This window comes from Schistocerca gregaria, chromosome 2, assembly GCF_023897955.1.
Source record: "Schistocerca gregaria isolate iqSchGreg1 chromosome 2, iqSchGreg1.2, whole genome shotgun sequence".
Lineage (NCBI taxonomy): Eukaryota > Metazoa > Arthropoda > Insecta > Orthoptera > Acrididae > Schistocerca > Schistocerca gregaria.
In genome coordinates, this window is record NC_064921.1 from 671807561 (window position 1) to 671828968 (window position 21408).

Below are 21408 nucleotides of genomic sequence, written 5' to 3' on the forward strand. Positions count from 1 at the left end.
TCTATGTGCAGCTCATAATCAAAGGCTAAAGCACTTTAAAATGTTCAGTGACTTTAGACCTTTCGCTTTTAGACTCCTGAGGTGCAGCAACCATTTTAGTCTATAATCTGAAGTGAAACCTGCAAACCTCAATGAGTTTCTTTCATAATTCTAAAGAATAAAAAGCTTTTAAGAATGGTTAAAATCCTCAAAAAAATGTTCTCTCTGAAGAGAACTTAAAATAGTTACTATCCTTCCCCTCTCTAACTTTTTTAACAGTCAACTGCTAACAACAGGCAGTGAATGTTTGAATAAAGATGTGGCACAAAATAGCAAAACAATAAACACATATTTATCACTGTACAGGAATCCTCACCATGGACATTATGTCACTGATAGCTATATTAAGTGTGTGTGTACTTGAGGAATTAGAGCAGTTTACAGCAGGGTAATTAATAATATTTTCATATTTTTTCGCCACAGTCACATAACAATGTTGAATGATATTTCTGTCATTTGTTAATACAACTTCTTCATTTTATATTATTAGCATGATTTCTGCCTTAAGCCATTATCCTTTACAGCAATGTTGGGTATAATTCGACTATGTTAACTGAAGTCAATGACAAGATCTATAGAACTGGCTCAGTTGTTTTATAGCTGGAAAACATGTTTTCTACCTAATCCACTAAATTTTGGTCATGCAGCCACGCAAATAAAAGTTCTTCTACTGATATTTCGGCCACGTATCGTCCGGTCATCTTCAGAGTGAGTCACAAGACAGTCTTGTGACTCGCTCTGAAGATGGCCGGACGATACGCGGCTGAAATATCAGTAGAAGAAATTTTATTTGTGCGGATGCATGCCCGAAATTTAATGGATTATTCATTACGCCGCGAGAAGTTGAAAATGCACATGTTTGCTACCTGTCTCCCATATATTTCATTTATCTACATGCTGGGACACCCAGTTCAATAGATCTCGGCGATGACTTCACTTAACAAAGTTTAATTATCCACAACACTGTTGTTCTTGATGATAGCTTATGGCCAAAATCACAATAGTAAACTAAAATAAAGAAATTGTGCAGTCAAATGGCAGAAATATCATTCAAACAATATAATTAACACTTTTCCTAAAATAGTGTGAGACAAAATTGGTTAAACATGGTAAAACCAAATATGCACGAAATACAAACTCACTTAAAATTGCAATCGTTCTCTCCAATTTTCACATTCATCTTTCTAGTCACACCAAAACATGGGTAATACAAAACTGTGAACAATTTTCATGTCAAAATGCATAAATGAGCTATAGAATAACAGCTAAACTAATAACCCAGAGAATATGGCAGGTTTATCAAATTAGATCCACATCTACATTTACATGGATACTCCGCAATCACATTTAAGGGCCTGGCAGAGGGCTCATCGAGCCACCTTCACAATTCTTTATTATTCCAATTTCGTATAGCACACAGAAGAATGAACACCTATATCTTTCCGTACGAGCTCTGATTTCCCATATTTTATCTTTGTGATCGTTCCTCCCTATGTAAGTTGGTGTCAACAAAATATTTTCGCATTCGGAGGAGAAAGTTGGTGATTGGAATTTCGTGAGAAGATTCTGTCGCAACAAAAAATGCCTTTCTTTTAATGATGTCCATCCCAAATCCTGTATCATTTCTGTGACACTCTCTCCCATATTTCGCGATAATACAAAATGTGCTGACTTTCTTTGAACTTTTTCGATGTACTCAGTCAGTTCTATCTGGTAAGGATCCCACGCTGTGCAACAGTATTCTAAAAAAGGATGGACAAGCATAGTGTAGGCAGTCTCCTTAGTAGGTCTGTTACATTTTCTAAGTGTCCTGCCAATGAAACGCCCTCTTTGGTAAGCCTTCCCCACAACATTTTCTATGTGTTCCTTCCAATTTAAATTGTTCGTAATTGTGATTCATAGGTATTTAGTTGAATTTACAGCTTTTAGATTAGACTGATTTATTGTGTAATCGAAGATTAACATGTTCCTTTTAGCACTCATGTGGATGACCTCACACTTTTTGTTATTTAAGGTCAACTGCCAAAAGACAAAAAAGGAGAAAAAAAAAAGAACTGGGTCATCCAGTCACCCTGATTAAAACTTATAAATAATATTTTTATAATCTTGAAAGTAAGACTGACAACTGCCAAAATTTTAAAAGTCATAAAACATCCATCTCATTGTCTGTTAAAATAAACATATCAGCTTCTCAACTAGCCTCTACCCTCTCGTCTGAATATAAAATGCATTCTTTTAAAATTCAGTGCAATAAACCTGTACATAACAAACACCACACATAGCCATGTCTTCCACTAAAGTAGGTAGCCTTGTGTTACTGGGCTGTGCTCTATCTGTGGTTGAGAGAGAGGACTTTACCTTCCCTTAGTTGCTAGAAAAAGGTAAGTCAGGTCCAAGTTGTTGATCTTACCGCCACAGCTTAGGTACAGTTGTTTCCAACCACTCTTATTCCCACTGACACATGAATCTGCACCTCAACAGCAAGAATATGTTGGGGGGAATACGCATTGGTCACAGGAACTTCAGAACAAGCTCCCTTAGCTGCTACATCTGCTAATTCATTTTTTTGAATTCTCATGCACTTTAGTATTGAGCAGAATGACACTCTCTTTCCCAACCTTTGCAGGCACAGATGGTATCCATGGATGTTCTGGGCACATTTTTCAGCTGGGTACATGAGTCGTATAGACTGAAGTGCATTCAGAGAGCCCAAGAATATAAAGAATTTCTAGGCACAAATATGTCTCATTTGTTACAGTGCCCTAAAATCGGCATGTAATTCCACATCAAATACAGTGAATTCATTTAGTAAATCGATCTTGAAAACATGCTCCAGAAAACCACTCAGAAGCCAACAGACTCCCTCTGCTTAGATTCAACAGTAAGCACAGCTATATACCAGGTGGTTGTAATTAAACTTTTCCTATTTAACACATTATTAACACTGAAAATAATTACCGTACATGTACCAAACTTGGTAGCATTAATGTCCAGAGTATGGGGTGCATAATTTCCATGTGCCACAGCGCCACCATCCAGTTCCAACTATGGCCACCAGGTGCCGTGATCAGTCATCGTGATTCATAATCTCACATACCTGACCAATCACAGTTGATGTGTCAACACGAGCGTGGACAAAAGGAGTAGGCCCTTATGGGTGAAGCTCTGTTACCAAAACAACAGTAATGCTGCAGCTGCACTTCAAAAATATCACTGGCTGAAAGGATTACAGAAGGGTCAGCTTTCTCCACCCGCCCTCTCCGAGGGACATCACCTTGACAAAGCACTGTCCATGCGGGTGGAGGGGCTTGCAGGAACCTGGGGACTATGCCGAAGGATCAGACTAACGTCCCATCTTCCCTATCCACTCCTAGTCCTATCCTATTCCCTGACCCAATCCAAGGCATGATGCGACCCGTGCTGAGGGGTGCATGGCACATGGGGAGATGAGTTGTAAATGGAGCCTCAGGGATACTGGGTGACCTCCCTGAGTAATTAGCCTTACACTGTGCGGGGTATTCGTAGTGTGGACCTTCTAGATCCCCAAATCTCATAGGACCAACATGGAAAAAGAAAAAGAAACTGAGGGGCAAATTGAGACCTCAGATACCCAAACATCGGAGACTGAACCTATGGAAGGCATTTCCACTACTGAATCAGGGTCTAGACCTCAGCCAGAAGTGGGAACTGTAACCGAGAAGCTAGACCAGATGAAGATCAAAGGCTTGTCTGGGGCCCAAAGGAGGTAGCTACTCAGGGAACAGAGGGAAGAGGAAGGAAAAGAATGGCTTCCTAAACACAAATGGAGGGAAGTAAAGGGACTAGAACCCAAGACACCCAGGAAAAACTGTCTCTCATTGAAGGGGACACGCAGACCCCAATAACGTCAAAAACAGGTAGTAAACGGATAAGGGAGGAATCAAGGACTCCCTCCTCCCTGGATAAGCGAGTCCAGAAAAAACCAAGGCAAGAAATAGGGAAACAGACCTATAGTACTGTAGTCTCGGTTTTTAGGACGGCAGTTATCCAGGAAGGTTATCCACTGGTGGACATCACATCACAGCAGAAGGAACTAGTACAGAGGGCCCTCTTTGAATAGATTGGGGGGGGGGGGGGGGGCGCTGGCCCAGGTCCCAACTTCAGGAGGGTCTATCTAGATCGTGGTGCACTAATTTTTGTCTGTGAAGGGGTGCACATAGTAGAATGGCTCAAGGACAAGGTGCCCATAATATCCCTGTGGGAAGACGCAAAGCTGCTGGTCAAGACGGCAGCGGAGCTTCTTAAGACCGCAAAGATATCACTATGGGTACCCAAGATCCTTAAGGAAGTCTCTCCCAAGAATCTGTTTGGGGAAATAAGGGCCAGAACCCAAAAGTCCTGACAGAAGACTGGAGAGTGATTAACCAGAAGGTTGCTCCAGAAGGACGAACCCTGATAGTGGAAGTTGGTGAGAAGTCCCTGAAGGCGATGCCGCAACAGGACCTGAAACTGTTTTTAGGGTTCTCGCAGGTCACCACCAGGGTTCTCAAAGACCTCAAAGATGGCAGTAAAACAGAGCCTGCAGCACAGTAAAGGGGCCTCTGCTGCTCTGAGCTGCTGCCTGGGGAGACAAGAAGTGGACGTGACCCTGATATAAGAACCCTATTTATACAAAGGGGGTGTATCGGGCCTCAGAAGCACTGGAGGTAAGCTGATCTATGCCAGGAATTTAAGAAACTCCAGAACATGAATTTATGTTAGAAATGGCATTTCTTTCATGCCATTGGATTTCTTCTCTAGGGACTTAGTGACCATCAAAATGCAACAATGTGAAGAAGGTATCATGAGGGAAATTATGTTGGCCTCAACATACCTTCCTTATGAAGACAGTTCTCCGCCCCTCCCTTGGAGGTGAGGAGATTGGTAGAGACTTGCCATCAGCAATGTGACCAACTGCTGGTGGGGTGCGATGCCAATGCCAACAACCTAGTGTGGGGCAGCAAGGACACCAACAGTAGAGGTGAGTACCTTCTTGAATTCCTCTTAGCTAACAACTTAGAGGTCCTGAATAGGAGCACTGAACCTACATTCAGGAATAGCAAAAGGGAAGAAGTAATCGACATAACATTTGGTTTCATGACGATGGGTGGCTACGTTAAACAGTGGCATGTGGTGTTGGAGCCATCCTCATCAAACCACATGTACATTAAATTCAAGGTTGAAGTGGGAATCAGATAGACCATGACTTATAGAAATCGCAGGAAAACAGACTGGGAGACATATAGCAGGGACCTTTACTTAGGCTTATCGGAAATTAAAACCACGATAAGGAAGCCAGTAGAATTTGAGGAAGTAGCAGAGGCTGTTACCTCTGCCATAGTGACCTCATATCAGGACAACAGCGCAATCACCAGGAAGAGCACAAATATGAGTGTTCCTTGGTGGAACAACTAATTGGAAATGCAAAGGAAACAGGTACGGAGACTGTTTAATATTGCAAGACGTAAAGGACAATGGGCTAAATATCGTGAGGCCCTTGTCAATTACAATCTTGCAATAAGACAAGCAAAGGAGGCATCTGGGAAGGCACTCGGTGAGGAAGTGGAAGGCACGGCTGCACAAGCCAGACTTCACAAGATTCTCACTAGAGTACCAACTAATCCAGGAAGTATGTTGAGGAAAGAGGATGGGGAATAAACAAAGACAGCACATGAGACACTGGAATTGCTCCTCAAAATTTACTTTCCTCAATATGCTCTGCTGGATAACACAGACCAATATATGACCCCAGAGAGGCAACGGTTCTCAGGCACTTGAAGAGAGGACTGGGAATCGGTCAAGGAGTGTGTGAACTTCAACAAAATCCAGTGGGCGGAGGGAACATTCCAACCATTCAAGTCACCTGGCCCAGATGGAAATTTCCCAGCTCTCCTGCAACAGGCAGGAGGAAAGCTTATAAGAGTCCTATGCAGGCTATTCAGGGTTAGCTTAACACTAGGAATCATTCCTAATGTTTGGAGGGCAGTGAAGGTTGTTTTCATTCCAAAGCCAGGGAGAATTGATCATACCAAGGCCAAGGATATGAGACCAATCAATCTGTCCTCCTTCATTCTCCAAACATTGGAAAAACTGGTTAATGTATACGTTGGAGAGAGGAGGCTAAGTAGGGTCCCTCTACACCTGAACCAACATGCATACCAACCAGGTAAATCATGTGAGACAGCTCTCCACCAACTCGTTGGGAAGGTGGAAAAAGCACTTCACTTCCAAGAAATAGCCCTCTGCATTTTCCTGGATATCGAGGGGGCCTTTAATAGCACGACTTTCGATTCCATGGTAAGGGCAGCAGAGGTGCATGACCTGGGGACCACTATATGTAGGTGGACCAGAGCCATGCTTAGTGGAAGGAAGGTAGAGGCTACCATGATGAATGAAAAAAATGGCAATTAAGACCACTAGAGGCTGCACACAAGGAGGAGTTTTGCCTCCTGTATTGTGGAATCTAGTGGTGAATGAACTCATTGAGGAACTAAATTCCAGACAATGCTTCTGCCAAGGATACGCAGATGAACTTGTCATAGTAATACTTGGCAAATTCACTGACACAGTCAGGAATATGGCACAAGGAGGGTTGGACATTGTGCAAAAATGGTACATTAAACAGGATCTGAGAGTTAATTCTAAGAAGACAGTTGTGGTTCCATTTACGAAGAGACATATTCAGCATGCAAGTTGGAATCTAAAGCTCTTCAATGAAACTCTACCTATGAAGGGGACAGTGGAATATCTAGGGGTAACCTTGGATGAGAAGCTAACTTGGACCCCTCATATTAAGAGTATCTACTCCAAGGCAAAAAGTACTTTAGTGAGCACTAGGAGGGCTTGTGGCAAAAACTGGGGCCTAAGCCCCAGGAGTATGCACTGGATATACACCACGGTCATTAGACCTGGGATTTCCTATGGAGCCGTAGTGTGGTGGAAGAAGGTAGAACAGCGGATTGCTGCTAAAGAGCTTGCTAAAGTGCAGAGATTGGCCTGCTTAGCCATAACGGGTGGAATTAGCAGCACACCAACTGCTGGAATGGAAGCCATGTTGGATATGCCTCCACTTCACTTTTGGGTTAAGATGGAGGCAGCAGCTGGGATATACAGACTTAAAACTGGCCAAAACTAGGTCTCATTCAGATATTCAGAATCACACACTAACATAGTGAGTGAGGTAAATATAGGTATGGCTGGGGAAATGCCTGCCGACTATATAATAACTCCCAACTGCATTGACAAGCCTTACAACATAATAATAGGAAGTAGGGAGCAGTGGGAGAAAACAGTTCAACACAGTACGGGGGGACATCGTTTGGTTCACCAATGGGTGGAAAACAGATCAAGGCATTGGGGAAGTGTTGTATGGGGTTCAGCCAAGACTGGAGAGCAGCATCTCTCTAGGGAAAATGGCCTCTGTATTCCAAGCCGAAATTACTGCAAATCAGGACATGTGTGGAGGAGAATATCAGTAGGTGCTACAATGACCGTAGCATCTACATCTATTCAGACAGCCAGGCAGCCCTGAAATCATTGGCAGCTCCTGCAACAAGATCTAAGATTGTTGCAGATTGCCACAGGGCTCTGGTGGAGCTAGGGGGAAGCAATAGGGTGTACCGAGTGTGGTGCCTGGCCACTCACGGATCGATGGCAATGAACAAGTTGATAGATTGGCTAGGATGGGGGCAACAACTCTATTTATTGGACCAGAACCTGTCTTGACAATCACCAAGGCTGGGATCAAATTAGAACTATGGAACTGGCTTAGGAAACAGCACATAGGATATTGGACCAAGGTCCATAAACAAACACATGGTAAGGTAATAATGCCCAAGTCATGTTTTAAAAGAATCTCTGTAATCCTGGGATTGAACAGGAAAGAGACCAAACTCATGACTGGACTGATGACCGGCCATGGGAACTTCAAGAAACACCTACACATAATGGGTATAACAGAAGAGGACCCTAAATGTAGCATCTGTGATGAGGGTGAAGAAACTGCATCACACCTAATCTTTGGATGCATGGCATTGGAGAGTAAAAGATACAGAATCTCCAAGACAACTAGACCTGAAGAAATTGTGTCTAACAAAAAACTGGCATAGCGACTCCTTGCACTATTTAAGGGCACTGGTTGGCTTTACTAGATATACCGCACAATAAACCTAGTTTCGGGGCGGGCATTGGTGGGTCAGACCTAAGCTGTTTTAGCTCTCATGTTAAAATCAATCAATCTGCATCCACTGTAAGGAGCATGATGAAGTTCAAATCAACAGGAGAACTGGGTGTTGCTCTGAGAAGAGGCCGACGACCAGTTGCACCATAGGTGGTTGATAAAATCACATTTGCTATGGCAGACAATGCTGCACAAAATTCCCGATCATCAGGCAGTGTGCATGCTGTGTCACGATAGTTGAACATCCCACGGTCCCAAGGATGGAAGGTGCTTTGAACCATTCTCAAATCGTATCTGTACAAGATCCATATTGTACAGCACCTTTCACCGCAAAACGCATAACGATGTGTTGACTTTGCTCTCCACTTTCTCGCAAGGATCAAAGTTGATGCGGGCTGGTCCTGGACCATCCTATGGAGAGACAATGCTCATTTTTCTGTGACAGGTGAGGTGAACACACAGAACTGCCAAGTGTGGGGATCTTCACCTCCAGTCACTGTGAATGAAGCTCCTCTGTATGGTGAACGTGTCACCATATGGTGTGACTTCACTGCTATGTTCATCATTGGCCCATTCTTTTCTGAACAGGTTGGCACTCAAGGACCAAAGACATGTAGTGTGACTGGCCAGTATTATGGTGAAATGCTTCACTAGCACGTCATACCTATCCTACAGGAGAGAGACGCATTGTACTCAGCAGTTTTCATGGAAGATGGGGCCCCACTGCACATCACTAGTGAAGTTCACCTCGTTCTCCGAAACATATTTGGAAATGATCAAATGACCAGCTGATCATTTCCAAATTCTTGAACAGCACAATCACCTGATCCCACTCCCTGTGACTTCTGGATGTAGGCTACCTGAAGGTCAGGATTTACCAGGGGAACATTCACACATGTGCTGATATGAAGTGCAACATATCAGAGAGGCAGCCAGCATAACTACGGACATGCTTCGTTCTGCTGTGCACAATGCAATCCTGCACCTTCAGACTCTTCTGGACACTAAGGGATGTCATATTTAGCCCATTTTGTAGCAGTAATGGTACTGGTGTGTAATTGTATGATGTACCGTAGCAGTACATTAAAAGTGTTTCAATTGAATTGATTCTGCATTATTTCTCTTCCCCATGTCCTTGACATTAATGATACCAAGTTATTGGTTTCCATGTTATAATGTGTTAAATAGTAAAGTTTTCACTATAGCCACCTGGTACTTATTGTGTGCATTTAAATATCAATTATAAATTTAATTAAAGATACTCTAATTAAAGATACTCTAATTAAATATACGTAGGAGAGAAGTTGCTCTTGTACCGTACCAAATCTAAAAAGAATCTGGGCCTTGAAACATAGTTAGGTAGAATAGTTCCACTTATCCTGATAACCCTTTAATATAAGTACAATTTTTTTTCTTTCTCTTCTTTCTTATCTGTATCTGATACATACCTCTTCTATGTGAAACACCTAAATTATCTGTGAAACTGTATGTTTATTGTTGTTCAGAGTTAAATTTTGAAGTGGCTGATCATTATTGCATAAGTATTTCATGCAGAAACAACATGGAAAGACTAGATTGCTACTCATCATATAGAGGAGTCAGAGACAGGTGCAATGTGAACAAAGTCTTTCTTCCACAACAGAAAACACACACACGGCCATTGTCTCTGTGCGCTGAGGCCCCAGCAACTGAACTTTAACTGTGCTCCTCACCACAGCCAAAATTTACAGCAGTGTTACTCTTCATTACATCAGGGCACAAGTGGTCTTCATATGTAGGCTGAAGATTTAGGGTGGACACATCAGCATTATGTTGAATAAAACAGTTGTAAAATGATCCACCTGTTCTTAGAAGCTTTCTCCATGTTTAAACACTGTCAGCTGACTGTATAGAATATACTTTGATGCCTGACTTCAGGGCAATGCTTGGTCTGTCAAGATATTTCCAGATACAGAGGTGGACACTGGAGTGCAAAATACTGACCACCTCCCACTAAGTAGTGTCTATGAGGACAGGTGAACATATCGAGAAATTTATAGCAGAGAATGGTACCATAGCAGAGCTGAAGTGTGTGCTCTGACAAATGTTCAGAACACACAAAAATTCTTAATACATCTGGTTCTCAATAGTTCAAACTCAATAGACTGGTGCTGGTCGAGCCCTATAGCACATTATGTTCCAAAGTCCCCATAGAGGAATAATGGAAAATCCAGATCAGCAATAAAATACCTGAGAACCTCATGAACTATATCTTCATTAGGGGGCAGGTATAGGGAGCATAGTGTTACCCTACAAATACAGGACTCATGCACTATTTCAGCAACTGCTTGCAAGTTGGAGTTGAGAAAAAGAAGAGAGAATGGTATTCATCAAAGGTAAAAATCACCATGGCATCTGCAGCCCTATCCCCACAGAGGTTATGTTGAGGAGAGCATCATTGGTTCCCCCATAAGATTTCATTACCTCTATGGATGGGACCTCTTCAGACTCATGTCAACACAAATGTGGGATAGCCTGATGAACTTTGAATTGCCCTTCTGTAGTTTTGTTTACTTGTGTGACACCTCTCTTTTAACACTGATTTTGGGAGTGACAGGCATTCTGGAAAGTTATTTCTTGTACTTCAGGATACTTCTGGAGAAGACTGGTTGTTTTGTGCCCCAGTACTCTATGAAACTTATTGGATTGTTAACATAATTGGAGCTACACTTTCTGGAGCATGTATTTGTGCTCATCTTGCTGCCATGCATTTCTGTAGAGGCATCAACTTCGGAAACTGGATTCTTAGCTATTAAAGTGAATGAAGGCTGTCATAAATGGTGGCTGCATTAATTTGTACAATTGTTTTGCCTGAACATAAAGTGCACAGCTGTTGATTATAACTGCCTGTGCCTTCCCTTCCTTCTGAAATATTTTGCGGAGTGACCACGGGACCTCACTGCATATGCCACAGGATGCCTGCTCATTACATGCAAGTGTGGTGTGCCAATACGGAAGATACTTAAATAACTACAGAGAATTTGACATGTATATGCATACTTTTAAATGTGGATCCCTCCCTTAAAGCAATCCCATATTTAAATGCTATAACAGAAGCAACAGTCTTCTCAACTTCACTGTTAATCCACTTCACAGCGATTCTGATGCACATTGCAGCTACCTCAGACCATTCCTTAGCAATTATTTTGCATAAATGTTCACAATGTCACAGCAAGAGTCTACGCCATTGCTTGAGTTAAAAGAATTATGCTTTGAGAATTTCCCTAACTTTTTGAATTTAAGCAGCTGGTCATCTTATTCAGTTGTGATCATTTCTATATGTAACACACATTCCTAATCCATTTGACTGATTTTAGTGTTTTCATTATGTCTTGATATAGAAAGGTGGCATCATCCAATGTCTTCTTCTATTTTTAGATGTGTTAATGTTTAAAACATCAAAAGTTAAAAGTTCATTGCAATATGAGTGACCAATGTGAAGGTTCATCTGAGCCAGGTTAATAACCTTTCTGGATACTTTTTTTATTTGCTGATTAAAAAATATTTTTAAAAACTCTTCAGCTAATCCAGTTAGAAATTCTTAGATGCTGCTTTATTTGGAGATGGGCATAATAGTGATACAGATCCCAATTTTGTTCCCAGAAGTGATAATGAAACTAAAACTGAAAGGGATGAAAGTTGTACCCTGATATTTAGAGGTTAATTTTGTTTTATAGGCCTTTGATTTGAAAAATTCATAATGAATATGTATTTTATTTTACAAGTATACTTTGGTTTATGCATAGCCCGACTCTAACCTAATGTAACTCCTTGCCTAACTTAACCCAGACTTCTTACTCTAAACGTAACTCACTTTTATATCCTTCTATCTTCCTTTTTAGCTGGAATACTAGAAGCTGAAGTGGCTGGGGGAATTATCGTGGATTTACCGGACAATGCAATACCACCACCAATGCAACATGGCTTGAAATATCGTGCATCTAAGGAGAGTACAACCACAGCTGTCATTTTAAGTGTAATGAAAATATTCCACACGAGCAAAGGCAAGTCATATTTGAGGCATATTAGAACATAGCTGATTGGGAACTGCAAATGGCCTACATCCACATTGCTGTAGAATTGAATCCTATCAAAAGGCGAAAAAAATTAGCTGTAAGAAGAAAAGACAGGTCAATTACGTACAACCTTTAAGGCTACAGAATTTGCAGAGCTTTTTTTCTAAGATCCCATGATGTATCAAACAAAAGAGTAAGAAATAATATTCTGAAAAAGAAAGAAAACCCATCTGGTGCGGCTCTGCGACACAAAAGAGGTAAAATGGAACCTGCAAACTAATTTCAGCAGAAAGAGTGGCAGTTACTGATGTACACATTAGAAGCTTTCCTAACTAAAGTCACTACCGCAGAGCAAAAGCTGTCAACAAAAAGTTCCTTAATCCAGACTTGAACCTAACAATTATGTACAAGCTGTACAAAGAATTATGTGAGGAAAGAGGAATCATGCCTGAAAAAGAAAACTTCTGTCGAAAAATTTCGGAACAAAGTTTAATTTGGGTTTTCATAGGTCTCAGACAGATAGCTGTGTCACTTGTGACAAGTTCCAAATAGAAATTTTGCATGGCACAGAAAAAGAAAAAAAGATGGCGATGAAACAAAAAGAATTACACTTGAGAAAGACGGAAGCTATAAAAGAACTAAAAGAAAAAAGCATAAAAATCAAGGCAGAAGATACAGCATCAATCTGTTTTGACCTTCAAAGAACGATGTCAATACCTGCAGTTTAAATCTCCAAAGCCTATTATATGCGCCCTATTATATGCGACAACTGTGGACATATAACTTAAATGTCCATAATCTCAAAGACGATATCGGAAACATGTACATGTGGCACGAGGGGTAAGCGAACAGGGGGTGTCGGAAATAATGAGCTGCCTTCTAAAATACATTAAGACCCTCCCTAGCTACATCAAACACATTGAGGCATTTGCCAACAATTGTAGACACCAGAACAAGAGCCTCTTGACATCAAAATTTTGGTTGTACGTAGTAAGAAACACAGGCATTGAGACAGTCACTCAGCATTACTTTGTACCTGACCACCCGTACAATGAATGTGACTGAGACTTTGGACACACAGAGATCAAAAAGAAAAAAAAAAGCAACAGAGGCATGTATGTTCCGGACAACTGGGTGAACCTAGTAGCGTCAGCAAATTGTAAGTTTATTGTAACTAAAATGAGAGATGAAGACTTTGTTGATATTGATGCCCTGAACAATGTTTTCCCCAGTAAAAGGCATTAGAAAAATTCAAATTCTTAAATTTAAGAGTAGTACTCCAGGCATCCTGCACTACAAGTATTTGGCAGGATACCTAGAGCCATACAGTCAACTTAGCCTGAAACAAAACTATCTGCAAAGCTCCCAACTCTACAACCAACAACAACAACAACAGAGCCTAAACTACAACCACAAACAGTAAAAGACCTGACTGAGTTGCTCCAGTTTGTACTACCTATCCATCATCCCTTTTATTTGGAGTTAAAAAATGTAACCACACGGCCTCAAGCCCAAGCAGCGAGTTGGCATGATGAAGAGGCAGAACTAAGCGACAGAGATAAAGAAGATGAAGCTCTGGACAATGTATAAAGAACTGATGAGGATGAATGAAAATGAAAATTTGTATTTTGTTGCACCTTTTAGAGTGTATGTTTTTTGATTGAGCTTTATTTTTTTGTAATATCAATTTTTAGGTCTTGAAAATAAAGATAACTGCTCTTCTACTTACAAAATAGTTTCATTATTGTCCTACATTCATAAGGCAAGGGGTCCAAGTGCTGGTGTACAAGAGATCCAAGTGCAGTGTGCAAAACATGGTGAACTTTCAGTATATACAAACATGTTTCTATATAATTAAAATAATGTTTTAAAATGCTTTTATGATGAACTATATCCTTGGCAATGTAAACAAAACTACCTAACTCCAAACATGACCTACTGGAATTTTTTTGAACTTTAATTTCAATTATCTCAAAATAATGTTTTTTATACTTGGACCCCTTGGCTTCTAGCGCCACATATCCTAGTAACACTGGAGAACTGGGCACGAACATGAAAGCAGCTGTTTTTCCAGATCTAATCACTTAATTATGTTTTGCACTCTGTTATTCCATCATCTTTGTATTCCTCGGAAGCCCATTTATGTCGACTGACATTATGTCATAACTGTAATGACTCCATTCAATTTGATTAATTGTTTTTCACACTGCAACGTGTATTCCCAGAAGGTAATCTTGTACTAGCTATTTTGTCTGACATACCATTGCTGTTTCAGGTAGATGAGCATCACAGCAAGCATTTTGGTCAACTTCAAGGGATATCCTACAGTGGTTCTTCGAACCAGATCTATTCATGCGTATCTTCCACTATCTACATGAGGATAAATACATTCTGGAATACAATTCTCCTGATACTTTTCCTCTTTATTGTTGATAACTTATCAATGGAGGACTCAGTACTTGGTCCCTTTAGGCATCATAAACATTGGTGTTTTCTAGCAGTCCACTAAAACTGTGCAAGATGGCAGGATCTCTGGTCTCTTCATACGCTTATTAAAGGCACTTATTACCTTATTGCACTTATTACCAGCAAGTCAGCCTATCTTGCATTTCTAAAATCTGAATTTTCAAACATGTGAATTAATGTCATTTCACAACCATATTACAATGTGATGCAAAATAGGTAATTGAGTGCTGTGAATTGGCAAACACAAGATTCAGAGTAGGGCATATGCATATCAGAATGCTGTTCATTTTATGCTGGAGATGAGTGGGAACTTTTGGGCTCTGAGGCCAGCCACCCACAATAGCAGGAGGGGTGATGTGTGGAGACAGAGGGGGGAGGGAATACAGATTGTGGACAGAGGCCTGCCCCATGGCTGGTGGCTTTCTCTTTGGATGCTGGGTCTCAGGGGCCAGAGTGACAGACAATCACTATTTTTACAGTGGTTGGTGGTGGTTTGCTAGTGAAAGCCACAAGTTTTGGGCAGAAACATGCCAGCTCAGCGCCACAGTTGTGCTACTGTTTGGGACGCATCGTGAAACAGTCTCCGAGCTTCACGGGATAGCCAGCAGAATGACACCATATATAGCATCCCAATCCCAATTATCATGTTCCGTTGGCAGACTTAGACAGAACGTTTCCTGTGCAAAGTCATGGCAGAAGCTGTGATAGGCTGCTCGACTGTTATGTCAGCATACATTTGTGGTCATAGTAGGGAGTTGATGGGATGGAGTGGTATTGGCACCTAGGTTGATGGAGTGTGGTAGTTGGAGTCTACATGCATTTGTTGTAACAACATAATTAGCAAAAGCTTTGTTAATCAGCCTTAATTGGCCATGTACCGGCACAGCGAAGCAGTCCTTCTCTGAGCGCAGGGTAGAAGGGAATGTGAGGTTATTGGTTCCTGGCCACCGTAGGTGTCGGTTGTGTACTTTCTCACCATTGCCACAGAGTAATTTCATTTGCAGTGTCACTTTTCTGGCCACACGGGCAAACACTTATGACTGTTCTCATGCCCATGCTTTCATCAGGCTCCAAAGTAGAGACAATGTCCATGCAGTGGAACCAACCATGAGCAGTGGTAGTCATCAGTATGCCACCTTGCACTGTACTGTCAGTAAAATATACAGCTCCAGCCAGAAGGGTTTGATTTTTCAGCCACCCAAAATTTGAAATGAGGTTTTTCAGCAGTTGTATCCTAGACCACTTTGACTCCTCAAGGTGATATTGTGGCACCGTACCTTATCACCCACTTTCTTATCAATATTATCCATTTATCCTGTCCTCTTTGCTCCCCCTTCTCATATCAGAGAAGCACACTAGATTCCATGCAGTGTCATTTGTACTACATTCTTGGCAACACCTCTATCAGATGAGGATTATTTACACATTTGGTTTATGTTCATGTATATGATTGTTCCTTGTACAAATTCGTGAAGAATTTGGTGTTCCATTTATAGAAAATAAATGTGATTATAATTTTTTATGATGGCGTTTATCTATTAAACAGTCACACTTACCAGAATCCTTTTCCATCATATTTTTTGGAGGGGAACTATTATCAATTAATCTAATAAATAAATTATATGAGAGATCAGTCATCTCATATAGGGTTTACATAAGGGCCATTGTATGAGTGTGTCACACACCCTGTGCAGTTTTAATACAAACCCAGGTGGGTCTGATTTGCGTAGCGTCGTGAACCTGTCCCCTAATTTGTGTAACTGTTAATGGTCTTACGATAGCAAACGTTTGGCTAATTTCTAACTGCTGGGATTTTTTTACCTTGAATCCGAGAGTTCCATTTTTGTCTTACAAGATGTCAGGGAAATAGAAATGAACTCAGGTGCAGTCTGGAGTATTTCGTTCATCATTTCCATGGCACACAACTCCACATAGATCATATTTCGTTCATCATTTCCATGGCACACAACTCCACATAGATCAGTTCAAGGTGCCCATTAAAGCAAGTACACAGAGCTTATGGTTATAGCTACACTCCCCCTCCCCGTATGGACCAGTAAATAGTGGAAGGACAACACTTACGATGTATTTCAGCTGTAAAATATAGTCAAACCTATTCTTCCTGTTTCTTGTTTATTTATTCTTTGTAGAAAATGTCAAAAATATGCAGCACAAGCACAGTTTTACTCAAATGTATCCTAGAAAAGATCCAGATGAAAATAATCCAAAATCTAACATACCAGCTTATTTGATTATTTACAATGATCACAAGTGGTTGTTATTGTGTAATACTGATAATTCATATACCTGAGATTTATTTTTTATTCATCTAAGGTTAACTTTTATACCTCACAGTATGTCGTGTATGTGGCCACATAGTCATACCACGGTTTCATGGTTTGAATAACATACAAGGCTCAATGGACAAGAAATAAGTCATCCCTATAGAAATCATTACAAGTGTAATTTAATAATATATTACTTTTATTCCACACCTGGACTTGATAACCATCTGGGTTTAGTTAGGGACTTCAGAAGGTTGTGCGGATATGTCACATCCATATTAAGCTACTCACTGAGGATTTTATCGTGCAATTCCACCAAATTGCAGGAAGGCTGATGTTGGCAAGCTACACACTGTTCCAACGAGTTCCTACATGTCCCACAGATTTTCCATGGGGTTCAACCAAGGTTATTGTGCAGGCCAACCACATTGTAATTGGGCGGAGGACTGTTCAGAAAACCAGTCACAAATTCTTTCAGTCTGGTGAACTTCGCTGTTGGCACCTTTATCTTCCTTAGTGAGCAATGGCTTCTTGCAAGGTGACTGACACCAAATGTTCATTTCATGCAGTTTCTGCTGCAATGTTCTCCCACTAACAGGTGGGGCTGGACCTTCATTCACCATCTGCAGCAGTCCTGTTGGGTTTGGAAGTGATTATGATTAACAAGCTTCAAAAAGCATCTCTAGGCCCTCTCAATCAGGGTCTTTTTCTGGCCACAGTTCTGATGTCGTGTTTCATGGCTGTATGTGTTACATCACCCTGGTTGTAAACACGATGAGCAGTCCGCCTAAAATACCAACAAATGCAGCAGCTTCACACACCGTATCACCACTCGCATGGCCAAACACATTGCCTAGTTTTGCTACTCTGCCACGTTCTTATGCTTACCCATGTTTATGTACAATGTCCACCTGAAGCATAAATGTCTCACTGATTGCTACTGTCTTATGTTCAGTAAGAGGCAATGCAAATGTGCTGAGCACGTGACTTGATTGCTGCACTATATGTAAAGGCTCAACAATTTGTCTGCATGTGTGCACTGGTGTGACTAATTTTTTGTCTGGTGAGATTGACATATAGTGTACTCTCCCTTAAACCAGAAAGGACAGACATCTGTTGGTAAGAGGAAAACAACAATGTGACATTTCCGACAGAACCATAATATTTAAGCTCTTTGGTACCTGAGGACCACAATGGGAACCATTTGTCTAGTGAATTTATATAGAAACACCTCGTTGAGCTCATTCTCGAATTTCATTAGAGATGACAGATATGCTACATTGTTCAGTCTGATAGGCTGACTTGTATAAATTACATTTGTAAACTATAAAAATTTGCACTTGACTGCGACATTTTCAATCAATAGAAAATACAATGAATAAGTCCACCAGTTGCAAGAATGTATTTTTCATATATTTTAAGGATTTTTACTTTTACGAAATTTATCGGATTTCGGAAATAGCTAAACTGATTGCTGTTACCCTTTACAAAACCTATTCTGAAATGAACAATATCTCTCCACCAAACACTTCCTTTAAGAAGAAGCAGAGAGAGAGAGAGAGAGAGAGAGAGAGAGAGAGAGAGAGAGAGAGAGAGAGAGAGAGAGAGAGAGAGACAAAAGAGTAGAAAGGGAAAAGGAAAACAATAATTTGCTCGTTATGTTATTGGTTTGAGAGAAGTCGAACATTGCAGGTGAACATTTCCCTGAGTGTGTTACTTCATGTCAGTACCAGCTGATCACTGGCCTGTGGGTGACATCAGCTATTGCACAATGTTCATGATATGTTTCAGAGATAGGCAGCCATTTGGAGTGACCGGGATCAAGTGTTGTAGAGGCTGAATGGGGCTGAGATGTGGGTCTAATGGCTGTGATTCTTACTGAGAATCATCATGTGTGTACATAACCAATGCAAAATTGCCACTTTACATAAGATTAGTCAGTGCACATTTTTCATCTAGTCAGTCAAATTATTTTTTTAGCAACTTTTATTGCCATCAGATAAAATGCTTTTTTCACAGTCTACCAAAACATGTACTCAACAAGAATTTTCCTCTCTAAAAGTGTTCCTGCATTACTTTGAGTAACATATAGTTTGCTGAGATCTGCAAACATTATGTCTTCTTGAGTCACAAATTTTCTTGTTCTCTTAGAATAGGACCTCCAATGTGTCTCAGATGCTGAAGGTTAAGAATAATATGTTGCAGACCCTGCAGGCCAACAATGTGTCTGGACCTACAACAGGTCTCCTGGAGTGTCACTCTCTATGGAAAATATTTTCTCCTATCTCCAGAAAGTTTAAGATGCCCTCAGAGGGACACATCACAAATGCTTTACTACAATAAGCAATAGTAATCTCTCAGTCTGTGGAACTCTTGAAAATCATAACATGAAATCTCATTCTATACACAGAAGTAAATGTGACATATATTGTGGGGGTACTTAACTTGTACACAATAAAAGTGACATGCTCTCAAGTAAGTTACGTCATCAATCTATAAGAACTGATGCTTACCTGTCACTTGCAGTTAGTGGACATAAATCATAACCATCCCAGAACTCAATGCATGCGTCTAGTATGATGTCTGCAGTGCCCTGAGCCATGAGCTGCAAATTTCTTCTACTGTGTTCTCGAACTACAACAGCAACCATGTGAGGAAAAGGGAACTTCAACTTTGCTATCGGTAAAGATCTAGCAAACTTGATATCACGGCGCACCAACTCTGGTTGCTGTGGAGAATTGCAATCCTGAGTAACTCGCTAATAGAACAAAGACTTAATACAATTCAAGCAAAGACTAACTATAAAACTAAACAAAATGAAAGAATAAATGTACTCACAACAAAATAAACAATGACAGATGGCAAAATTTTCCTACAATTATTATATATGTTTGACTACTGGCCACTTTTGACTATTATACCATTTTTAATGTGCTATGTGATATCTGCTCATCACTAGATGACTGGGAAAAAGAAAACTTATGACAAGTATTAAAAAGGAGAATAATAACTCTTAAAACAATCAGTTTCCTCAATAACCGCTATTACAAATGTATGGGAGGACAAAGACATGAACACAGTGGCACTAACACAAGCAATGACAACACTTAAAATACCAGATGAAGAGAGATAGGGGAGACACAATAAGGACACAGAGACAAACAAAGAAGAGCAACCATCATTCATCATATGAAAGTAAGCAATAATGTTTTGAAAGCATGTAAAATAGTAGCTTTTAACAAAGTATGATTTCAAACTACACTGGAAATTACTTTTAAATGATCAAATATGTATACAGAAAACATGAAAAAAGTGGAGAGAAAACTGAAATGTTAATGATAATACCAAAACCTCGTTATCAGTAAATACTGCGTGCCCAAAATAACTAACACCTATCAAAAGAGGTATATTGTTTTTGTTACCAAGAAGATTCCCCCCATGTGTGTGTGTGTGTGGGCACACACACACACACACACACACACACACACACACACACACACACAGAGAGAGAGAGAGAGAGAGAGAGAGAGAGAGAGGAGAGAGAGAGAGAGAGAGAGAGAGAGAGAGAGAGAGAGAGAGACCCTGGAGATCTTTTACCCAAGAGGATGCCATCCTCATATCCTCATTAAACCATGCAGTAGAGCTGCATACCCTTGGGAAACATTACGTTTGTATTATTGTCTTGCTTTCAGCCATTTGCAGTGCCAGCACAGCAAGGCCGTTTTGGTTGATGTTACAAGGCCAGATTTATTTATTTATTTATTTATCCATCCGTAGAAATCAGGATTGTATGGATGTTGTCAACATGAGTATATACAATAGGTACACAAATTTATAATTGTCACAATCAGAATTCATGAATATTATAACAAGATGCATTTTTAAACCACTTAATGACACAGTTGCTAATTTTTACATATTTCTATGCATTCACATCATCTCAAGTAATCATTGACAGTATAAAAGCACTTTTCCGAGAGATATTTTTTTAGCGATTTCCTCAGGTTATCTATTTTGCTTATGTCTTTGATCCCTTGTGGAAGTTTATTGTATAATTTAATTCCATTATATAACATGCTATTTTGAGTTTTTGATTTGTTTTTCCTATAGAGGTGTAAGTGTTGTCTGTGTCTGGTGTCATGTGCATGTATGGAACTGTTTATCAGGAACTGGTCAATTTGTCTTTTTATGTATGTTACTGTCTGCAAAATGTATTCGCACGGAACTGTCAATATACCCAAAGATTTAAATAACTCTGTGCAATGGGATCTACTGCTACTTTTTGTTATGATTCGTACGGCCCGTTTTTGCAACTTAAATATTGTTTGTCTGTTCTGCTCTGTTGATCCCCAGAAGGTTATGCCAT

General features: G+C 40.4%; 1 protein-coding gene across 8 annotated transcripts in view; it reads right to left on the minus strand.

Moving 5' to 3' along the window:
- The window catches only part of LOC126334718 (transmembrane protein 94), a 461078-nt gene that overhangs the window by 253644 nt on the left and 186026 nt on the right, over positions 1-21408 (minus strand). For all 8 annotated transcript variants that reach the window (XM_049997238.1, XM_049997237.1, XM_049997233.1 and 5 more), the window contains one exon: positions 19556-19770. In XM_049997238.1, the coding sequence (XP_049853195.1) occupies positions 19556-19770 (215 nt within the window). The remainder of the gene's footprint in view (positions 1-19555; positions 19771-21408) is intronic.